Consider the following 18,466-nt stretch of genomic DNA (forward strand, 5'->3'; position numbering starts at 1 on the left):
ATTCAAGAGAACGATAAGGCAAAAAGTAATTAACAACATTAATAAAACAAACAAAAGAAGTATAAGGAAAAGAAAAGAATTTCAATTAATAATTTATAAATATAATTATTATTGTTATTAAAGAACATGGCTGGGTTATTTCGTCAATTGCCAACTTAAATTGGAGATGATGAACTCTTTCTTCTGCAACTTTTGTTTAGGTTTCTTCATTTAGTGTACTGATTTTAACGAATCAAGAACTTAATTAAGTCTCTTCTTGGCCCAAGAACACAGGGTTGAAGATAAAAATTAAAACATGAAAAGAAAAATTGTCTACAACATTAACCATTAACATTCTGCTAAAATTCTCCCGATCTAAAGCAAAATATACATCACATAACCTCCAAGTTTTGCAAGAAGTGTATTCCATCGACGATGCTTCTGTTCTAAGACAGCGTCGGGAATCCTCTTGTCGGCTAACTCTTCATCATATACACGAGTGATCCAGTAAAGTCAAGAACTTTTTTCAGCCCTTTCAATTCTGTCAATCTTCACATTCTTTAAATAGTGCCTCCAACATTTACGTTCACTGCTCCTGCAGCATTTTGGACCCCTATTGCTGTCCATTAGATTACCGCATAGAAACTGCTAAAAGTCTTTTGGTTATTAGTACAACCCTGAAAAATATTGATTCTTGCTAATAACGTTGATATCTATAAAGTGAAACAAACACAAAAATTTTTTACATACGTTTATGAATTTGTTTGCAGAGTCTATGCCAGAAGCTACTACCTTAGGATGTCAACTGCAAAACAAGCCATTGACAATGTCTGCATGGCTTGATTTCGATGCAAAACATGGAGAATTTACTATTGGTATAATCTCTGCATCAAAATTTTCGTCATTCTTGATATGCAAAACAAGTGAGATCATTACATGAATTATCTCAAAGTTTACAAATTTGATATAACTTATGAATGTTTGGGATGTGAAATATACCTCTTCAACAGAATTGATAATATCATATCTTTAATTTTATTTCCCTGGACAATGGATGCTAAATCATGAAACCTTAATGGTTCCATATATGACACAAGTTTGAGTTTCAACTGACATGGAGCATGAAAACCAGTAATGACATTCCGATTCCCGTCTTATTCAAAAGAGAGTAAATTTGGAATATCAACTTCACATTCCGTCAATTTCTCACTATCACTTATTGTCAGACTTGTAAGATAACGACTTGAAATCTTTATCATTTCTACCTCATAAGATAATGACTTCGCTCTCACGATATTGGCGCATGTGTTCATGGACGTCTCGCCTTTGTTCCTCGTTCTCGTAATGACTAGCTGTCACTATAACTAGAACCACCGCTCTCGGAATCACTGCTCTCAGAATCAGTGGAACTAGAACCAGCGTTCCGGAATCACTAAAACTAGAACCAGCGCTGGCGCTCTTGGTTCTATCATGTTCAATTTCGTCTCCTGTCTCTTGGATGGAAGCCATACCGAACCTCTCAAAGACAATTAAATAAAGAGGACTGCAAACTGCTGCTTAAATTTATATTTATAGCACTCCATCTACCGCCTAAGTCGGCGAGTATATTGGAGATTTGTTGAAAATCAAATACTACTTAACTGTTGAAATTGTGTTTTATGCGTGTAATATTGGTCTGGACTCAAATGTCAATTAGGCCCAACAGGAAAATTAAATATGGACTCTACTTCGACTTCCAATCCAGGCCCAATGCAAAAGCTCCTATTATATATATATATATATATATATATATATATATATATATATATATATTGTAATAACGAAACCAAAGCTCTATATTTCTCTCTTTCTATCCACATTTTTCGATTCAAGTGAAACCTTAATCGTATCTGATAGTGTGAAATAAAATCCTTAATTAGTCAAGAAAAGAACAAATTAATGTTTGTGGAAGATTACTGCAAGGCAAGTTGCCAAATCATTCTCAAATTGCTATTGCATGAAAAGATAGATATAATTAATTAAATATAGCTTCAAGAAGTTTCTACTTCTAACTTATTTTTTGGTTGATATATAAGTTTCATCCAACAATATACTAATCCTTATCCTAGTTGGAATTAATGATTGCAATTATTAGTTGGGTTAATTAACTCAAGCTAAAGAATGATTCTTAGAAGAAGACAAAAAAAAAAAAAAAAATTGAATCATGTGGCCTTAATCTATGTAATTAGGAAGTAGTTAATACTAATTATAGACAAATGTGAAAGCCCAATAGAACAAAACATAAATTAGGTAAACTTGAAAGCATAGAGACAAGGACAAAGAGACATAATATAGAGAATAGGTTTGGTAGAACCAATATACACACGATAGAGAGGGACTTCCTCTATTTTAAGGAGTCTGGATTAAAGTTAAATATGGCTATTTTTTGATTTGTGGATGTGTAAATTAGTTAAGAGTCCTAAAGTACATATTTTCTACTAATGCTATTAGATAAGAAATAGAACTATCTCATTATTCCTTAAAGTGTCCCTAAATCAAGTTCTCCTTTAGACGAAAAAAGTAAGACTCCTTTATCAATAATTGAAACCTAATCAAGAGACGTTTCGGCTAATATTTCTTTTAATGTAATTTCCATTACAAATGGACAAATATTCTTATCCTCCGATTATGTTTCAATTACTCCTCCAAATAATTGTTTATATTTACGAAATAATTTGTTTTACTTTTAAAAAAAAAACAATCCACAAGTATCCACATTTTTTTTTTCGTGTGAGAGTAATTTCATTTTCGGATTCCTGTCTATCACTCTCTATAGATGTGTTTACAACAAATCGAATTTCTAATCTTATAGAAATAGTTCATCGAATTTAAGCATGTCTTATAAATTGAGGCACTCTCATGAATAATTGGTCTTACCTCTTCTTTTTATTTTACGTATAAGTTGTGTTTTCAGCAAATCAAATTTTTAATCTTATAGAAATAGTTCGTCGAATTTAAGCGTGTCTTTTAAAGGCACTCTCATGAATAATTGGTCTTACCTTTTCTTTATATTTTAGGTATAAGTTGCATAACTAATCAAAGTATATGCAGAATATCCTGTCGATGCGTTACCTTTGCTTTTGCTGTCCATATTTGTACATTAGCTTGCAAATAATTTCCTTATTAATAATATACATCTTTATTTTTTCAAATCAACGGAAATAAAATTGCTTGGCTGTCGTTTAGCAATTAATCCACATTCTATCTTTACTGTTCCAGATCAACGGAAATATTGCACTGTCGTTTAACAATTAATCCACATTCATCCTTGATTTTCTACAACTTGGATATATAATTTTATTGCTTAATTTTCTTGTTTCGTGTATATTCATCTGTTGTGATGACTTCAAGGAAAATAATTAACATCTCTTATAAATAAATAGGCTTGATTTAGAAAGAAATTACCATATTTTCATCACTCAATAATAATGATTCAAAATTACTCTAAAAATTTGAAACGAGAAATTTTGATTCTTATTTATTTTAAAGTTTACTGTCTTAGAATTTCCTATAAAGATAATTAAGTTTTCATAAGATAAAAATATATCTTTATAAGGTTAAAGTCGGTTTTTTTTTTAGAGGAATGGAAGATTTAATGGATCAGAATAATATTTTGGATTAGACCGTAAGGGGTAACTCTTCCTTTTAAATACTATTTACTAAATTAATGATAATTTTTACGATGGAAATAAGTCGATTTCGAGATCTTTCACTCTTCACATTTTTACAACTGTGTCTTTTTATTTCATGTATAAAAAGAGTAAAATAAATAGCATACTCCATGAGTCAAATCCCAAATAATTGAGCAAATGATTACAAAGTGAGGTGATAAAGCAATAGCCTCCAAGTAGAAGCCACATTCCTTTGTTTCTTTCTTTCTTTCTAAGTATGATCTTATTGACCCTTAACACATCGCTAGGCCTCTGTGAGTCATCATATAAGTGGATTCTATCTTTACATCCTAACAATATACTTTGTACTTGGTAATTTTCTGTCTAATTGATTATGTTAATCCCACATGGTTCTAATCATTGGACTAATCAACTAATATTAAACAATGACATATTGAGAAAAAGATTACTATAAATATATAATTAAAAAAGAATGAATCATTTGACACTTTGAACCATTTCGATTCAAGTTATCAATAATTTGATAATGAGAAAGATTGATATATATACACATCAGATAGATAGGTAGAACAGATACTATTTAAAGAAGTTGATAAAGCAAAGTTACAAATAATTGGTGGAAGAGTGTAGATGCTTGTAGTTTGATTTCTAGGAACCACCATTCAAAGAAAAAGACAACTGTTTTGTTTATATTTAAATAATATAATTCACAATCATCCTAGCTGGAGAGGATATCCTCTCCTACACCACCACCTTCTCCATGTAAGTAACCTTCTGCTATTGAAAAAGATTTCATTAGCTCTGTCTAATTGAGCCTCAAGCATAATATTGACAAGAAGAAGGCTTGAAAAAAATGAAAAGGAGAAGGAAAAAACTAAAGAAAATGCAATGGAAAAAAGGCACATAATGAAAATTGGTGAAGTGGATGTGGAAGCATTGTTGAGATGACATGTTCTAGTGTGATCCAAGCAGAGATCAAGACCCACTTGATCCATATGTATAGAAATTTGTAAGACATTTTACCAACCATGCACTTCTACCCATGGTCTAGAATCTTCTGTCTGGCAATTCACTTAACAGTATAGATGTGAGGCAGAGCCACTGTCTTTAGTGCTGTTGCAGTCTGAGTTGTCACTGCTGGTGAGATCTAATGAACCCTCATTACAGCACAGTTCAACCTTGTCTGAATCCCATCCCATGTTTTGTCTATAAATGCTGAATTATTTGTTAGAATTGGACTTTCATGCCAACACCGAAAATGAATCTTGAAAAATCAGTGAAGGTTAATCCAAAGTTACTGGCTTTAAGGGGGAAAAAGACATAAGTATCCTTATTCAACTTAATTATTTTTTAATAATCAACTCAAATTTCCTTTTATATTACCATTAATGCACAAAAAAGAATTATCTAGATCTTATTCTTTTTAGACACATATCTTGGCCTTCATCTTCTTGTAAGTTGTGACCTTTTTCTGGCCATTTAAATATCTACTCTTGGCAATTTTTTTTTTCTCTTTCTCTTTTATATATATATATATACATATACTTTTATCAATTTGGTAGGACCAAGAAAACTAAAATAAGTTCTAAACTCAAGTGGGAGTATCAATGTTCTTATGTGGAGTTGCAGGAATGAAATCTTTGGATATACATGAAATTAAGATAATGGGAAAAATTCCATTTCATAGGATTTAGATTCTTTACATTCGGGGCCAGGCAAGATAAAAAGAGAACATTCACAGATTCCATGGTGATAGATTTCTATCGTCGTTTGTCATTCCATTATCAATCCTGTTTCTTAACCCTTCTAATCTAAACCATAAAAGCAAAAGTTAAAAAAAAAAAAAAGCACTAACGACAAGCCGTGTATATATATAGTCAAGCACAGAGAATGGCATAGAACTACACAAGTGAACAACTAAACTCATATCTGTCATATACGGCAATGGAATATTTAGTCCGTGATAGAAATGTATATCTTCCATTTAGAGGAGAATCAAATAAAGAAATGCCATTAATGGCTCCTACACACTTAAGAGGAATACTCAAAAGATAGGTCTCCACCATTAAACAATCCTATGCTAAGGTAAATCCATTTTGTGGATCTATCTACTTATATTAACAAAAGCAATATCTTCAACCTTCGGATTCTGTAAGTGATTTGTCACCAAATCCCTACCAAATTTGTTGAATTATGGGGAATCCTAGGCTAATTATCAAACTCCCTTGAAATTGATTTCCCTGGAATTTAATTTCTATTTGTTTTCCAAAGAAAAATTCAAAGGCTACTCAACTCTTGCACCACCAAGAGTATTAAAGATTGAGAAATCTAATATTTTTCTTAAGAAAACATTACTTACAATAAACCAAAAGAAAAAAAAAAAACAAGAGTTTAAAAGAACACAATTATATAAATACAACTGAAACATAAAAGTTCCAGGAAAAATGGACTTCATATTCTGATAAAAGGTTCTGTATTAATAACTAAAATAAGACTACGTTGAGCACCTAAATCCAATTTTTTTTTCCCCTTAATTTGCACCAAATGAGCTGTAATTTTCTCCAGTATTCCCTTCTTTCCATTCTTATTAAGATTCGCCAGTTTTATTATCTGTATATCAACGAGACAGAGTAGGGAAGCAACTTTCAGACCTAGTTAGCCCACGAGCTCGCATTGGTCCATTATTGGTAGGACTAGTTGGAGTGGATCTTAACGCTCTTGGCGAATCTAAGCTTTTTCTCAGAATCTGTCTCATTGCAGATATCAAATGGACAGTTGGGTCAGGAGGAGGACCAGAGGATACAAATTTCTTGCAGAAGTTCATATGTCTAGCCATGGCTTCTTCTGTGCTGATGAGCCTTTCTGTAGCTCTTATAATCTCATCTTTTACAGCTTCTGCACATAACCCACAAATCCATTTTCCATGATATCTTTCTCTCACTCTTCCTATGTAAGCTGGAGTGCACTCCTCTGTTAGGCCACAGCATTCGCATTTGGCAAACTCAACTTCTGTTTGGTTTGCTGCTGCAATTAGGGTTGCTTGTGTTTCTGGGGTTGATACCACCATTGGATCACTGATTATAGTAGCAGACATTTGCCAAATTTCCCTGTAAAGATGACGCAGCAAAATACTGATCAAACATTGGAATCAATACGGGAATCTTTCATTTTTTTCGAAAGTTAATTTTTTTTTTTTTTTTTTTTGAACATAAAACCGGATTTTATGTTTGAAATCTTGCAAAAATACATGGAAAGATAACGTGATTATTACGCGTTACGCAGAAAGCATTTGTCAACCAGCTGGACACCGAAATATTTTCTTTAAAAAAGAGCACACCATTTAGAAAATCGAAACAAAAGTAAAAAAGAAGAAAAGAACAGAACATGGAAAAACAGAGTAGGAAAAGAAAAGCTCTTGAATCATTTTTTTTTATAAAGAAAATGATCTAACAAAGTTAGAAATCAATGTGAAAAAATGTTTGAAAGCAAGAAAAATAATAAAAATCTAATCTTTATGAAATTACCAGCAGAAGCAGATCAAACAAACTGAAGTTGACGAATCGTTTCTTATATATATATATATATATATATATATAGACGTTTGTATATATATATGTATATATATGTATATATAGATAGATAGCTCTTTTATCTACTTCTGCTACTTTGGCTTGCAAATATTGTTATCTTTCTTTCTCCCAGTCTCCATCTTCAACCTTTTCTTCTTCTGCAGATAGAATTCCACACATGAAAACCATTTTTCAGCCTCTCTTTTTCTTTCTTTGGTTTGTTTCTCTGGAACTATTGCAATCTCAAGAACCCTTTCCTTGAAAACTTTCAAAGAAACCCAAAATCTTTTGATATGAACAAAACCAAGAGATTGCTTTTTGTTTCTGCTCCACAAAATTCTCCACTCAGCTATATATCAAATAGTTTGTGAGACTCTTGTGGAGAGAGAAAGGGAGAGAAATTGGTTAGAGAGAGAACCAATGATTGATCCTTTAAAGAGTACAATCCACGTCGGCAATTGATGCTGTCATTTAATTTCAACCGTTGATTCATGGATTGCCAGCTAAGCATTTATCATGTCGTAAGACTCTTCCTAACCAAAATGTGCTGTTTAGAAGCTTTCTTTTTCCTTATAGCAGTCCAATTAATGGGCGCCACGTGCAGAGCATAAACGTGTAAGGTACAGCTTTATAGGTTTTACATGCGCTAAGCAGTTGTTTGTTTGGATTTATTGTTAAAACTGTTCTGCACTTGTGCAGGTTTGTACTCCATTATATAGGGTTAAAAAAATTTTAGTGTCGTTTTTGGCTGACCAACGAAAAGGAGATTTCTTAGGGAAGTGTTTGTTTTGTGCTTAATTAATTACCTGCCCCAAAACCATTTTTCTAATTAATCTAGAAATTATTTATTTCTTTAGGAAGCATATTTATATTTCATATTAATTTATTATCATAAAAATTTCTTTTTGTGTTATTTTTGTAGATTAAGTAAATAATAGATATATGCAATATATTCTATTGTTTTTTGTTCTTTTTCATAGTTTAATTTACTTTAGATATCTTTTGCCAATTAGGTAAATAAAATATATTTAAATTAAACATATTAAGTAATCTATCATTTTTTTGTGCTTTTCTATATTTTAATTAAATTTAATTATCTCTCCTCTCTGAAATTGTTTTTTCTAAAATATGATGATTTTCCTAAAAACTTATATTTCTAAAATTATTTTCCTAAAATAGTAGTTTTCCAAAAAACATTTTAATTTATGTAATCAAAGGCTTAGGGTGCAATTTAATTTGGAAATTGCATTTCAAATTATAATTTTAAATGTAATACTCGCATATGGAATGAAATTATAGATAAATTTCATTGATATTAATATTAAGTAGGTCATGAAGTAAATAAATATTGGTGTTTATAATCTAGTTAGAGCATCCATTAATCATGCTCGCTTTTATGGTTGGGAGTCCATCCTTAATTTTTAGCAGTAAAATTTATTTCTTTAGTTTGAAAATTTTATTTATTGGCAACTTATATGGATGAAGACACATTTATATTTATAATTATTAACATATATATAATTTGAATATATTTATAACGTATGAAATTCTAATTTTTTTCATAATTCTTATTTTTTATATATATATGAAATAAGAAATAAGAATTGTGGGAAATAATAATTGAGTTGGATAAAGCAGTGTAATTGAAGCAAAGGGGTTTGGTCCTGAGGAGCCCCCACTCCATTATTTAGTTTGAAGCACGAGTATATATCTTGTTGGTGATTCCTCCCCAAAAATTAATATCATATGCCATTTTCATGGGTTCGATGGCCAAACATGTCATAATCAATTAACTCTTCTTCAATATATATATATGCGTCCCACATCGCCTGCAGAGTACATCCTGGGTTAATGTATAAGGCTGGGTTCAGTCATTTCCCTATGAGCTAGCTTTTGGGGCGAATTTAGGGGTTCAGATGACGAACGCCGACTGAGGCAGTCGGGTCTTATGGGGGTGGGGATGGTGCGTCCCATATCGCCCGCAGAGTACATCCTTGACTAGTGTATAAAATTGGATTCAATTCTTTCCCTACGAGCTAGCTTTTGAGGCGAAGTTAGGGATCCAGATCCTTATCGCAACCATTGCCATGAGACTGAAAATATTATTTACTTTATTATATAGGCATCAATTTTTGATAGAGACTTTCACTTGCCAAAGAATAGAGAAAGGACAATCCACTCCATTTCCATGTTCCTTTCTTTCCTATGAAAGTTTTTCCATCACAAAAATAAGAGCATTTACATGTGTATGAATTTATGATGTGTTGGTGTAGTGAATGCCTTCAATAATGATCAATCTATATTCTATTGTGTGGTCTCACTTATTATAGATAGTAATGTATCCCATGACACAAAAGTACAAATTTTGCATTTCACACCCACCCATGTGAAGCATGTTTTTTATTTTCAAAAAAAAAAAAAAAAAAAAAAAAACATATAGTATTTTGAAAATTAGACCAATCATTTATTTAAAGAGATTATCAGGAGGTATAATTATTAATCGTTATATAAATCTTTTATTTCAATCGTTTTTATATTCATAATTATAATAAAAAGTCTGCGCTTTTAAATATAAAAACACCGACTCAACAATGCATGTGATTATAAAAATATATTTTTAAAAAAGGAAGTATTTATACCTACCTAAATCAATGATTTGGAACGAAGTACATATAATATAATCTTGTAATGCAAGTTTGGACACATTTTTTGTTTGGTTCCAATGTGCTTTTGTTCTAAGATGTATGAATACATTTGATGTTAGGTTTTATTGGTAGGCAATTGTTGTTTGGGGTCAAAGAAAACCGACTCGGTTCAAACCAGAAAGGAACACAATCTGTATATATGCAAATGCAAGTGTATTCAAAGAGATGGTCTGGCAATTATTATAATTTTAAATTGAAATTTGAGTCATCACTTGCGTGTTCAACGCTTATCTTCTTTTTGATTCTTAATCAATTGGTCATAAATTATTTATATATCTATGATTGTATGCATTATTTGTTTCTTTTTTTTTTTTTTAATTTAGTAACGTGATATTTGATATTAATTATATATATATGTAGGATTAAATTATTTTTTTTAAACTATATATATATATATATATATATATATATATATATATATATATATATATATTCTTTTAGAATTTTCATTTCCTCGTCGTTCAATTGATTTATTATACATATTTATATATTACTTTAATAGATAAAAGCTGGGAACTTTGTTTTTTGTTAATTCTAGTTCAATTTCACCGTTATTAATTAGTTTAAAAAATAAATATAGTAATATTCCAGAAATTGGAAAAACATCTTGCAAGACGTAATATAAATTGTCACCATATGAAATTATTTTTCTTCAATTTTATTATTTATTTAGGTTTTTTTAAAGCTCATGACCAACTATAAAATCCTTTTTCAGGTCAACCATAAGTTCTTACGTAACACTTACGTTGGCTAAAAAATTAATTTTCAGTATTTGGAAGAAAGGCAATATTCTTTCTACGAGAGAAGGAAGAAATTTCTATTTTAAATTTTTTTTTCTGAGATTCTAATTTATGCATACTTAATTATATACTACTATTAGATAATAAATTCAATTATTTTGAGTATTTGAAAAAGAAATTTACATTAATACAGTACCTAAATTATCAAAAGCAGTGAATCGGCAGAAATAGATTGTTTTTTCAAGAATTCAAAATCATGAATCGATATTATTAATTGGAACGATTTCATTTTTATGCGAACAAAAAGAAATTTCCATTTTTTTATGAGATATTTGAAGTGAGGAAAATATGTTGATGATCTAGATTTACAAGGGTTGAATTAGCTTTTTATATACATTTTTGGGAAGTGCCTATCAAATATTCATTAATGAAAAATAAATACCCTTTAAATATACAATTTTACATTTATTGGGCACATACACAATAATTATGTATATGAACCAGGCAGGTTGTTACATGTTATAATCAACATTGTCTAAATCATGGATATTTTTCTTATTCAATTACTTGGTTAAGCAGCAAAATTCTGATACATAGTACCACAAAAAAAATTTTTGATTTGGAAGAAGACCAGACGTGTTATATCAACGAGAAAATCAAACAATTAGCTTGAAAAATGAACCATTTATTTTTTTGATATTGATTGACCTAAATGTGTTTTTATTTTATTTTTTTATTTTTTAGAATGGACTGATAGAAATGTTTGTAGCATTGAAATATAGAAAATTTAATGCACGTTTGGGTCACCTTATAAATGAAATTTGATTTTGTCTAGAAAATAAATATCACCTATTCTAAGAATATTGTTTCAATTCTATTTTTAATATAATGAACTTTAATTACATATATATATATATATATATATTTGAGTATTGAAAAAGAGATTTTGAATCTAAATTTATTGTTAGGTTGTACACACACTTATCACATACAAGTATATTCATGATCATAAAAATTATTTATTGAATAATTCAAACTAGTTAAATATAGTAAATATCATAAAAAATTTTTTGAATTTTAAATAAGAAAAATGGAATATTATTTCCATAATTGTATTTCATTTTCTTTAAATTGAAATAAACCTGAGCTTCTATTATTTGATGGAAGACTTGTTTTTATTATTATTAATTTGGAACTAACTGTATATCCTTGGACTTAGGATATCAAGAAAGATATAAAAATGAAATATGTATATAATATATAACTATGATAAATATGTACATAAAGGATAGCTGGTGTTGAAAATTTGCGATTCATTGATGTTTTTATTGAAAGTGACTGAAAACAACTCATTAATGAAACTTGGTAGAAGACACTCGTTCTCCCTCCTCCTCCTCCTTCGTTGACAATCGTCCATGATTAAGGGCAAATCTTCTAGCCCAACCATTCTTATACTTTTTTTAAGTTTTGCACGTGTTCTTTTCATGGATCAAACTCTCGAATTTATATATTATTTTTTACCGATTGAATATCTACTGTTATGTTCACGTCTTTTTATGTATAAACAGAGAAATTTTTATAGAAGAAGGGTCCATTAAGATTCAAACCTTGACAATTTGCACGAGTAGTTGCATGAAATCTTTCTGAAAAAGTAGAAGGTTATAATGATAAATTAATGGAGAAGATATTACGACGTTGGGTCTATGTTGAAGAATTGATATGAGAAGCTGTTGTGACCCATCAAGTAGGTATGAGTGGACTATATACTACCATTTAGAAATTGTTAACATTTATTTTTCCATTTGGTACGTCTATTATATGAAAGACTTGAGTCAAGTTGTCGAAATAATACGTGAAATGTCCTTGCAAAGTTGCACTTGATAGTGGCAGCTGATGAGTGGGATTTTGATCGCATCTTATGTCTGTTGATATCATTTATTAATGTATTTATAATACTGTAATTTTATGATGATGCATTTAAAATTTTGTAATTCTTAAGATTAGTTAATCACAACACTGCCTAGTGTAAGTAATGTAATATCTCATGAAGAAGAAGACAAAAAAATGAGTTGATGGCACAGAGAATGGAAATAAAAACATTTTCATTGAACATTGGTTATAACAGTATGTACAGCCCAACTGAGTAGAATGTGTAACAAAAACAAATTTAACTTTGTTCTAAACAGTAATTTAGGAACAGGTCAGAATCATATTTCCCAGAGAAAAATGCCTCCAAGAAAAAACCTATTGGTAAGTGCAATAAATCAGACTCATATTGACAAGCCAAGTGACTCCAACCAACTTCTCCACTGCCGTCGAGGCAATGAAAGACTGAAAATTCTAAAGCACTTGGTTTGTGAGGATGAAATTAGAAAATTAACAAAATAAGAATATGAAAAAGACTACTTCCTACTTCAGGTATGCAAGAAAATGTCAAAACCCATTTCAAGTATCTAGATGATTCACTATAACACTACCTCTTCATTGCAGTAATGGTTATCATCAGCTTCTTCTTTCTCCAGTTCTTCAATTAGTTTTTCGATCTGTCTCCTGTAGACGGGCATAAAGTGATCACTAATCATCGTTTGAGAAAGTCTCAGTTTACTATAGAGCGATCTTGGGGTCAGAAAAATCCCAATCTTAGCCTCACTAGGTTCCGGTGCATTTTCTGAATCACTACTGGAAGGGGAACCAGGTTCACTCTCTTCACTATCAAATTGAAGGGTAACAATATGCATGATCTTTCCCGGAGGAAAGAATCTGTGCGCTTCCTTTGTTTCTGGAGTTCTTTCAGGCTGGCTCTCACCAACCTCTGCCATGGCCGCTTCTTCTTCTTCCCTTATTTCCTTTGCCACATCAGCATCCTTGCCATCTGTTCTATCATAAAGCTCATGTTCAAGTTGTTGCCACAATTCAACTTCATGCATTCGGTCTTCATGTGCATCGCTCATTAGTTGTGTACCATCTTCAATATCAGCGTCTTCATCAACATGTTTAGCCATCTCATCTGTACAACATTCAATTTCCGTAGTCCATTCTGCTCCTCCAGAACTTACAGGAACTTCAAGGGTTTCTATGACAGTTGTGGTATTCTTAGGGGATAAAAGAGGACCAGAAGTTTCTTCCCTGGAGGAAGATGTTGGGGAACTTCCATCTGCTGAGTTGGAACGTACACTTGTTCCTCGATGACGGGGACCAATGCATGACCATGAAGACAGGTGCAGGGCAGGACGTGTTGTCCATGCTGCCTGAGCCATGCTCTGGGCTCTCTTCATTACAACCTATGATCATCATAAATAAAACTGAACCTTATCACAAATACCTCCTCGGACTTGCATTATAAAGTTAAAACATATTTCCAAACAGTGACCAGTTATTATTGTTCATGGCAAAAACTGTTATTGGTCTCAATGCTTTAGTTGAAATAAAACTGGAAAGTAGAAGCAAAAACCATAGAAAGGCTACTTAAGTTGAATATTTATTATCCACGAAAAAAATCGTTCTGAGGAAATTAAATGGATATAACAGATTTTAGTTTGCCACAGCATAAAAGAGGTACCTGGGTACCACTAGAAACTGGACGCAGAATTGCCCCAGCTCCAGCAACCTTCGCTTTAGCACTTGCAATGGATGGGAGACGGGAACCCAAGGCTGATGCAGAACGATAAACAGTACTAAGGATTCTTGTTCGTTCAATCTGATCTCTCAAATCATTCAGCCAAGCAGAAGCTGTCACCTAAAAAGAGTCAAAGCAGCAAACCAGGAGGACAAACCATAAGTACAATACACCATAATCACTTCAAGCAAAATAGAGGAACGAGTTCAGCTGGCATCTACAGAACTACAAGAGCCATTAGTTATATTCACAAATTAAATTTCTCAAGAGAAAAGACAAATAAATAAAAGTGAAATCTTTTGGGAGAATTTGTATTCAGTAAACATGCACTCCAATGCAACTCCTTCATGGGAAAAATTGGATCCATCCCTAATCCATATGATAAGACACCATTTTTGGACTGAACAAACATCAATTTGGCAAGCACAAGTATAAAACTCTACAACTTTAGGGATCCTCAAATCTTAGTTCATTAGCAAGCAAAAATTTGAATATACAAACACAATTTGTTGGGAAATTACCTCTGCGCGCAAGTCATCTACCGAAGCAGCAGAAAATGTAGGCACTAAGTCAGCTCCATTTATAACTGAAGTGATGAAATCATTGCCTGACTCAGCCAATTCCCATGTCATACAAGCAGCTGCATGCAAAACAAGTAAGAGAAACATCAAGCTCATATCATACTTCCATAAATATGTCTACGAACATATATACAGAAGACAAAAACAGAGAAAAATACAAGGGTTTGAGAATTTTACATAAAATGAATAACAACCTGGAGCAAATGTAACACAGCTTGTCTCCAAGAATTCTTTTTGCTCCCGCAATACATATGTCAAAAGAGCAGCAGTGCCTCCACCCAAAGAGTGCCCTACAATCTTTTGATTCAAGAAATGGAATTAACTAAATCTTATAACCACGGATAAGATACTAACAGCATATAAAATATAACAGAAACTTGTTTTTGCTACTAACTTAGTTGCAATTGTTTCAAGAAGGCAACAGTACATTCATAATCTTATTGAGTAAATTTCTGATATAATTAACAAGAAAACTTTTAGCAAGAACCAAGAAGAATATTGCAACAAGAAATTATTGAGTCTAGCAAGAACTTCATGTCACCAACTCTACAAGACATGACATAATGAAAAGAGTAGTCTATAGAAAGTTTTAAGGAGTATTTCAGCAGGAAAAAGCCACATTAGTGGAAGATGAAGCTGGCTTGGGTAATTAGGGTGATAGCACAGAGTTGGTTTATGCTCTCTATATTTGGTCCAAATCTTTGTTGGTCCCACACAAGAGGGAGAAAAAAAGATAGGTGACAGTAAAGGCTTTGGTGAAAAAGAACCATCCAACACCCAACTTAAGGAGTCTTGCAAAAACTCGTTGTAGGCAACTGCCTCAGGGAACACACAAGCGAATAAATAGATCATGGCCTGGATTACAATGTTTTGAGTGAAATCATTTATAATGGAGAACCTTTGTTCAAAGTAGCCAGAGCACAATAGTTCAAACTCAGCCAAAGCTCTTGTTCTACTTTATCCTTGTTGTCTGTAACATTTTAAAGAAGCAAAAGGATTTGACAGATTTTTAAACTCACAAATAATTTAAGCACATGAATGAAGGCATACGAAAATTCTAAATTAAATTTGTACCTTTAGTTTATAATCAGGATATTTCCCCAGAGCTTTTTTAAGACAAGGAGTTGCAAGTTTTGCAATCCACCGAGCAGCTGCAACCATTCCACAATGTGCATAACCTAGAACTAAGTTGCTGACTCCTCCCTCATGCACAACTGTATGGTGAAACGGCACAATAGCTCCTGTTGCAGCTGTCAAAGTATCCTTGATACTATGCGTCCCACGAATAAGTAAGAGAAAATATTTTGTCTTGTGATCAACTAAAACTGTAAAAGCTGGCTTCAATATCTGCATTATGTAGATGAATAAATAAATTGAACCAAGCATATACTCATACTGAGCGTTTCATGGTCTAAAACATATAAATGTAATAAAGAAAATCAGAAGGCATGCAATTCACCACAAGAAAAGACTCCATTCTTCAAGTTTAAAATAACTTACTCCTGCTTTAGGTTCTTGAAGAAGAACATTATCTTCGGTATATCCTGTCTCCTCCAAGAATAAAGGAAATGGCTTTTTGGAGAAATGCCAACACAAGGTCAGCAAGTTCAAGAGATATCTAAGTTCAGTTGTTATTTCAGGCCCTTTCAGCTGTAAACTATCTTTACCACCAAATACTCTACCAACTTGCAAGTTCCCCTGCAAAAATGGTCACAGGATCAGGTTATTGGAACGGAAAATAAAAAAAAATATTCCAGTGTATCTCAAGATTATCAACAGTCACAGCTCCCAAAGAAATACAACATGAAGACAAAGCTGCCTGGTAATGTGTAGAGCAAAAGATTTAGCGGGCATCCATAAATAGGGATAAGAGTATTCTTAATTTTATAAATTTATTATTTCATTGTGGAAAAGCTACAGTTTTAAGAAAAATTTAAATCAGGTTTATCTCATTTAGATGTTCCCAGTGCCAATAATATCCTATTGGCAAATTATTTTATTAAGTTGAAAAATAACAGCAATAATGCCCTAATGACAATCACTTCTTTCAAAAGTATAATTTCTCAACCCGGCAAAGATCAAGAATTAGAGTTCATTTGAACAATGCAGAATTATGGCCCTCATACAAAGAGAGTATCTCCCTTTTATGTGGACGATATCCTCTCAGCCAACCCCACCACAATTAAATTTCATCCAATCAGTCCAACAACAAGCATCCAGGCAATTGTATAACAATACAAGTAGATGAACAATCATAGATTGTGAATGTTAGTAAACCAAAATTTTGACAGAATCAACAAATCTGTAAGGTGTAAACTGTCTGCTCATATATCTATCAAGTATTTATTTTAGCAAATGCATCTGTAAATTTCATATATAACATTAAACTTACTTCACATGCAAAGATACGTCTAAAAACACAGCATATAAATTTGACCAGTTCATTCCTAGAAGGAAGCCCATAACTAAGTCCATTTTACTAGCAGGACATCCATGAAATGACAAAATACATACTCTGATACTCAAATCACAACAGATGCAAAAGATTAAAGCTAGAAAATAAATGCTCACCTGCCTCTTCAGTAGAAAGTTGATACCAAATGCCAAGTCCCCGATAGGCCACTTTCCCAGTGTCTCAGAGTACGTAAATCTAAGAGTCTCTGACAAAGTTGAAATAGTTTCCACCCACGTTGCAGGGGCTTGAATCAGCCTATGTGATACCCGTTCAATTCCCAAAGGGACGTTGCTGGGCACATTACCATTATTATTTTCATCATCATCATGAGATGCACTTGAATGTAGCTTCCGGTTCAATGTATAATACAAAAGAGCAGCTGCACCGGCTGCAGTAGCCATAGTTGCAGTGGCCATGAGTTTATACCTGATTTTAAAAGCAAACGATAGAAAGAAAAAGAAAATCAAGTTCGCTATATAAAGTTTTTTTAATGTTTCACCATCACATCAAAAATCTTTAAAGCATAGCAGCAAAAGATTATAACTTTTTCTCTCAAATAAAACACTGCTCAACAATTCCTAGCTCAAATCTACACAGTGATGTATAGACAAATTGATTACGTTAATTCAGGAACAAATTCAAAATTTTGATCCCTATTAATTTACAACTAAATCACTGTAAGAATACAAGAAAAAGCAGCAAACTTTTGAATCCAAATCAAACCAACCAACTTTTCCCCTTCACATAAAAGAGCCTATAATTCTCTCTCTCCATTATTCCTTGTTTCCCAGCAACCAAGCAATGATCCAGTTATTAATGAACCAGAAAATTACTGATTTTTAGACGCGGGATTGTAAAAAGAGAAATTGAGACCAAAAAGGGCAAAACAAACCTAAACATCACTCAAAAACTGGAAACAGAAACAAGAAAACTAATGCACAAACCTGAAAAGCTCAATTTAGCTGGTTTTGATTATACCTTCGTTTCTAAGGAATCAAAGAATAATATACCATAGAATCCGTCAGTCTAAACGATCTCTCTTTCTTCTTCTTCTTTCTTTTTTTTTTTTTTTTTTTTTTTTCCAGGTCAGATGAACCTAACTCGAAGTATCTCTCGTCTTACACATTTTTCTGTTGTATTGGTATATGGC

General features: G+C 32.1%; 2 protein-coding genes across 3 annotated transcripts; both read right to left on the reverse strand.

Annotated features, from left to right (window-relative positions):
- Positions 1 to 6,040: 6,040 nt before the first annotated feature.
- LOC105631376 (uncharacterized) lies at positions 6,041 to 7,535 on the reverse strand. The gene is made up of 2 exons (XM_012213474.4): positions 7,175 to 7,535; positions 6,041 to 6,757 (listed from the first exon to the last, which is right to left on the reverse strand). Exon 2 carries the CDS (start codon positions 6,742 to 6,744, stop codon positions 6,268 to 6,270), a length of 477 nt encoding a protein of 158 aa, XP_012068864.1. The 5' UTR covers positions 6,745 to 6,757; positions 7,175 to 7,535; the 3' UTR covers positions 6,041 to 6,267.
- Positions 7,536 to 12,749: 5,214 nt separating this feature from the next.
- LOC105631374 (Alpha/Beta hydrolase fold-containing protein) lies at positions 12,750 to 18,466 on the reverse strand. Of its 2 annotated transcripts, none has more exons than XM_012213471.4 (8): positions 18,295 to 18,466; positions 17,433 to 17,742; positions 16,362 to 16,559; positions 15,936 to 16,208; positions 15,056 to 15,158; positions 14,802 to 14,920; positions 14,224 to 14,400; positions 12,750 to 13,945 (listed from the first exon to the last, which is right to left on the reverse strand). In XM_012213471.4, the coding sequence occupies exons 2-8, from the start codon at positions 17,730 to 17,732 to the stop codon at positions 13,130 to 13,132; spliced, it is 1,986 nt and encodes a 661-aa protein (XP_012068861.1). In that variant the 5' UTR covers positions 17,733 to 17,742; positions 18,295 to 18,466; the 3' UTR covers positions 12,750 to 13,129. The 2 variants fall into 2 exon arrangements, with proteins under 2 accessions (XP_012068861.1, XP_012068860.1); XM_012213470.4 differs by having other exon boundaries at positions 18,261 to 18,465.

Source organism: Jatropha curcas, chromosome 1 (assembly GCF_041381405.1).
Source record: "Jatropha curcas cultivar XTBG-Jc1 chromosome 1, XTBG_Jcur_1.0, whole genome shotgun sequence".
In the NCBI taxonomy this organism is placed as follows: Eukaryota; Viridiplantae; Streptophyta; class Magnoliopsida; order Malpighiales; family Euphorbiaceae; genus Jatropha; species Jatropha curcas.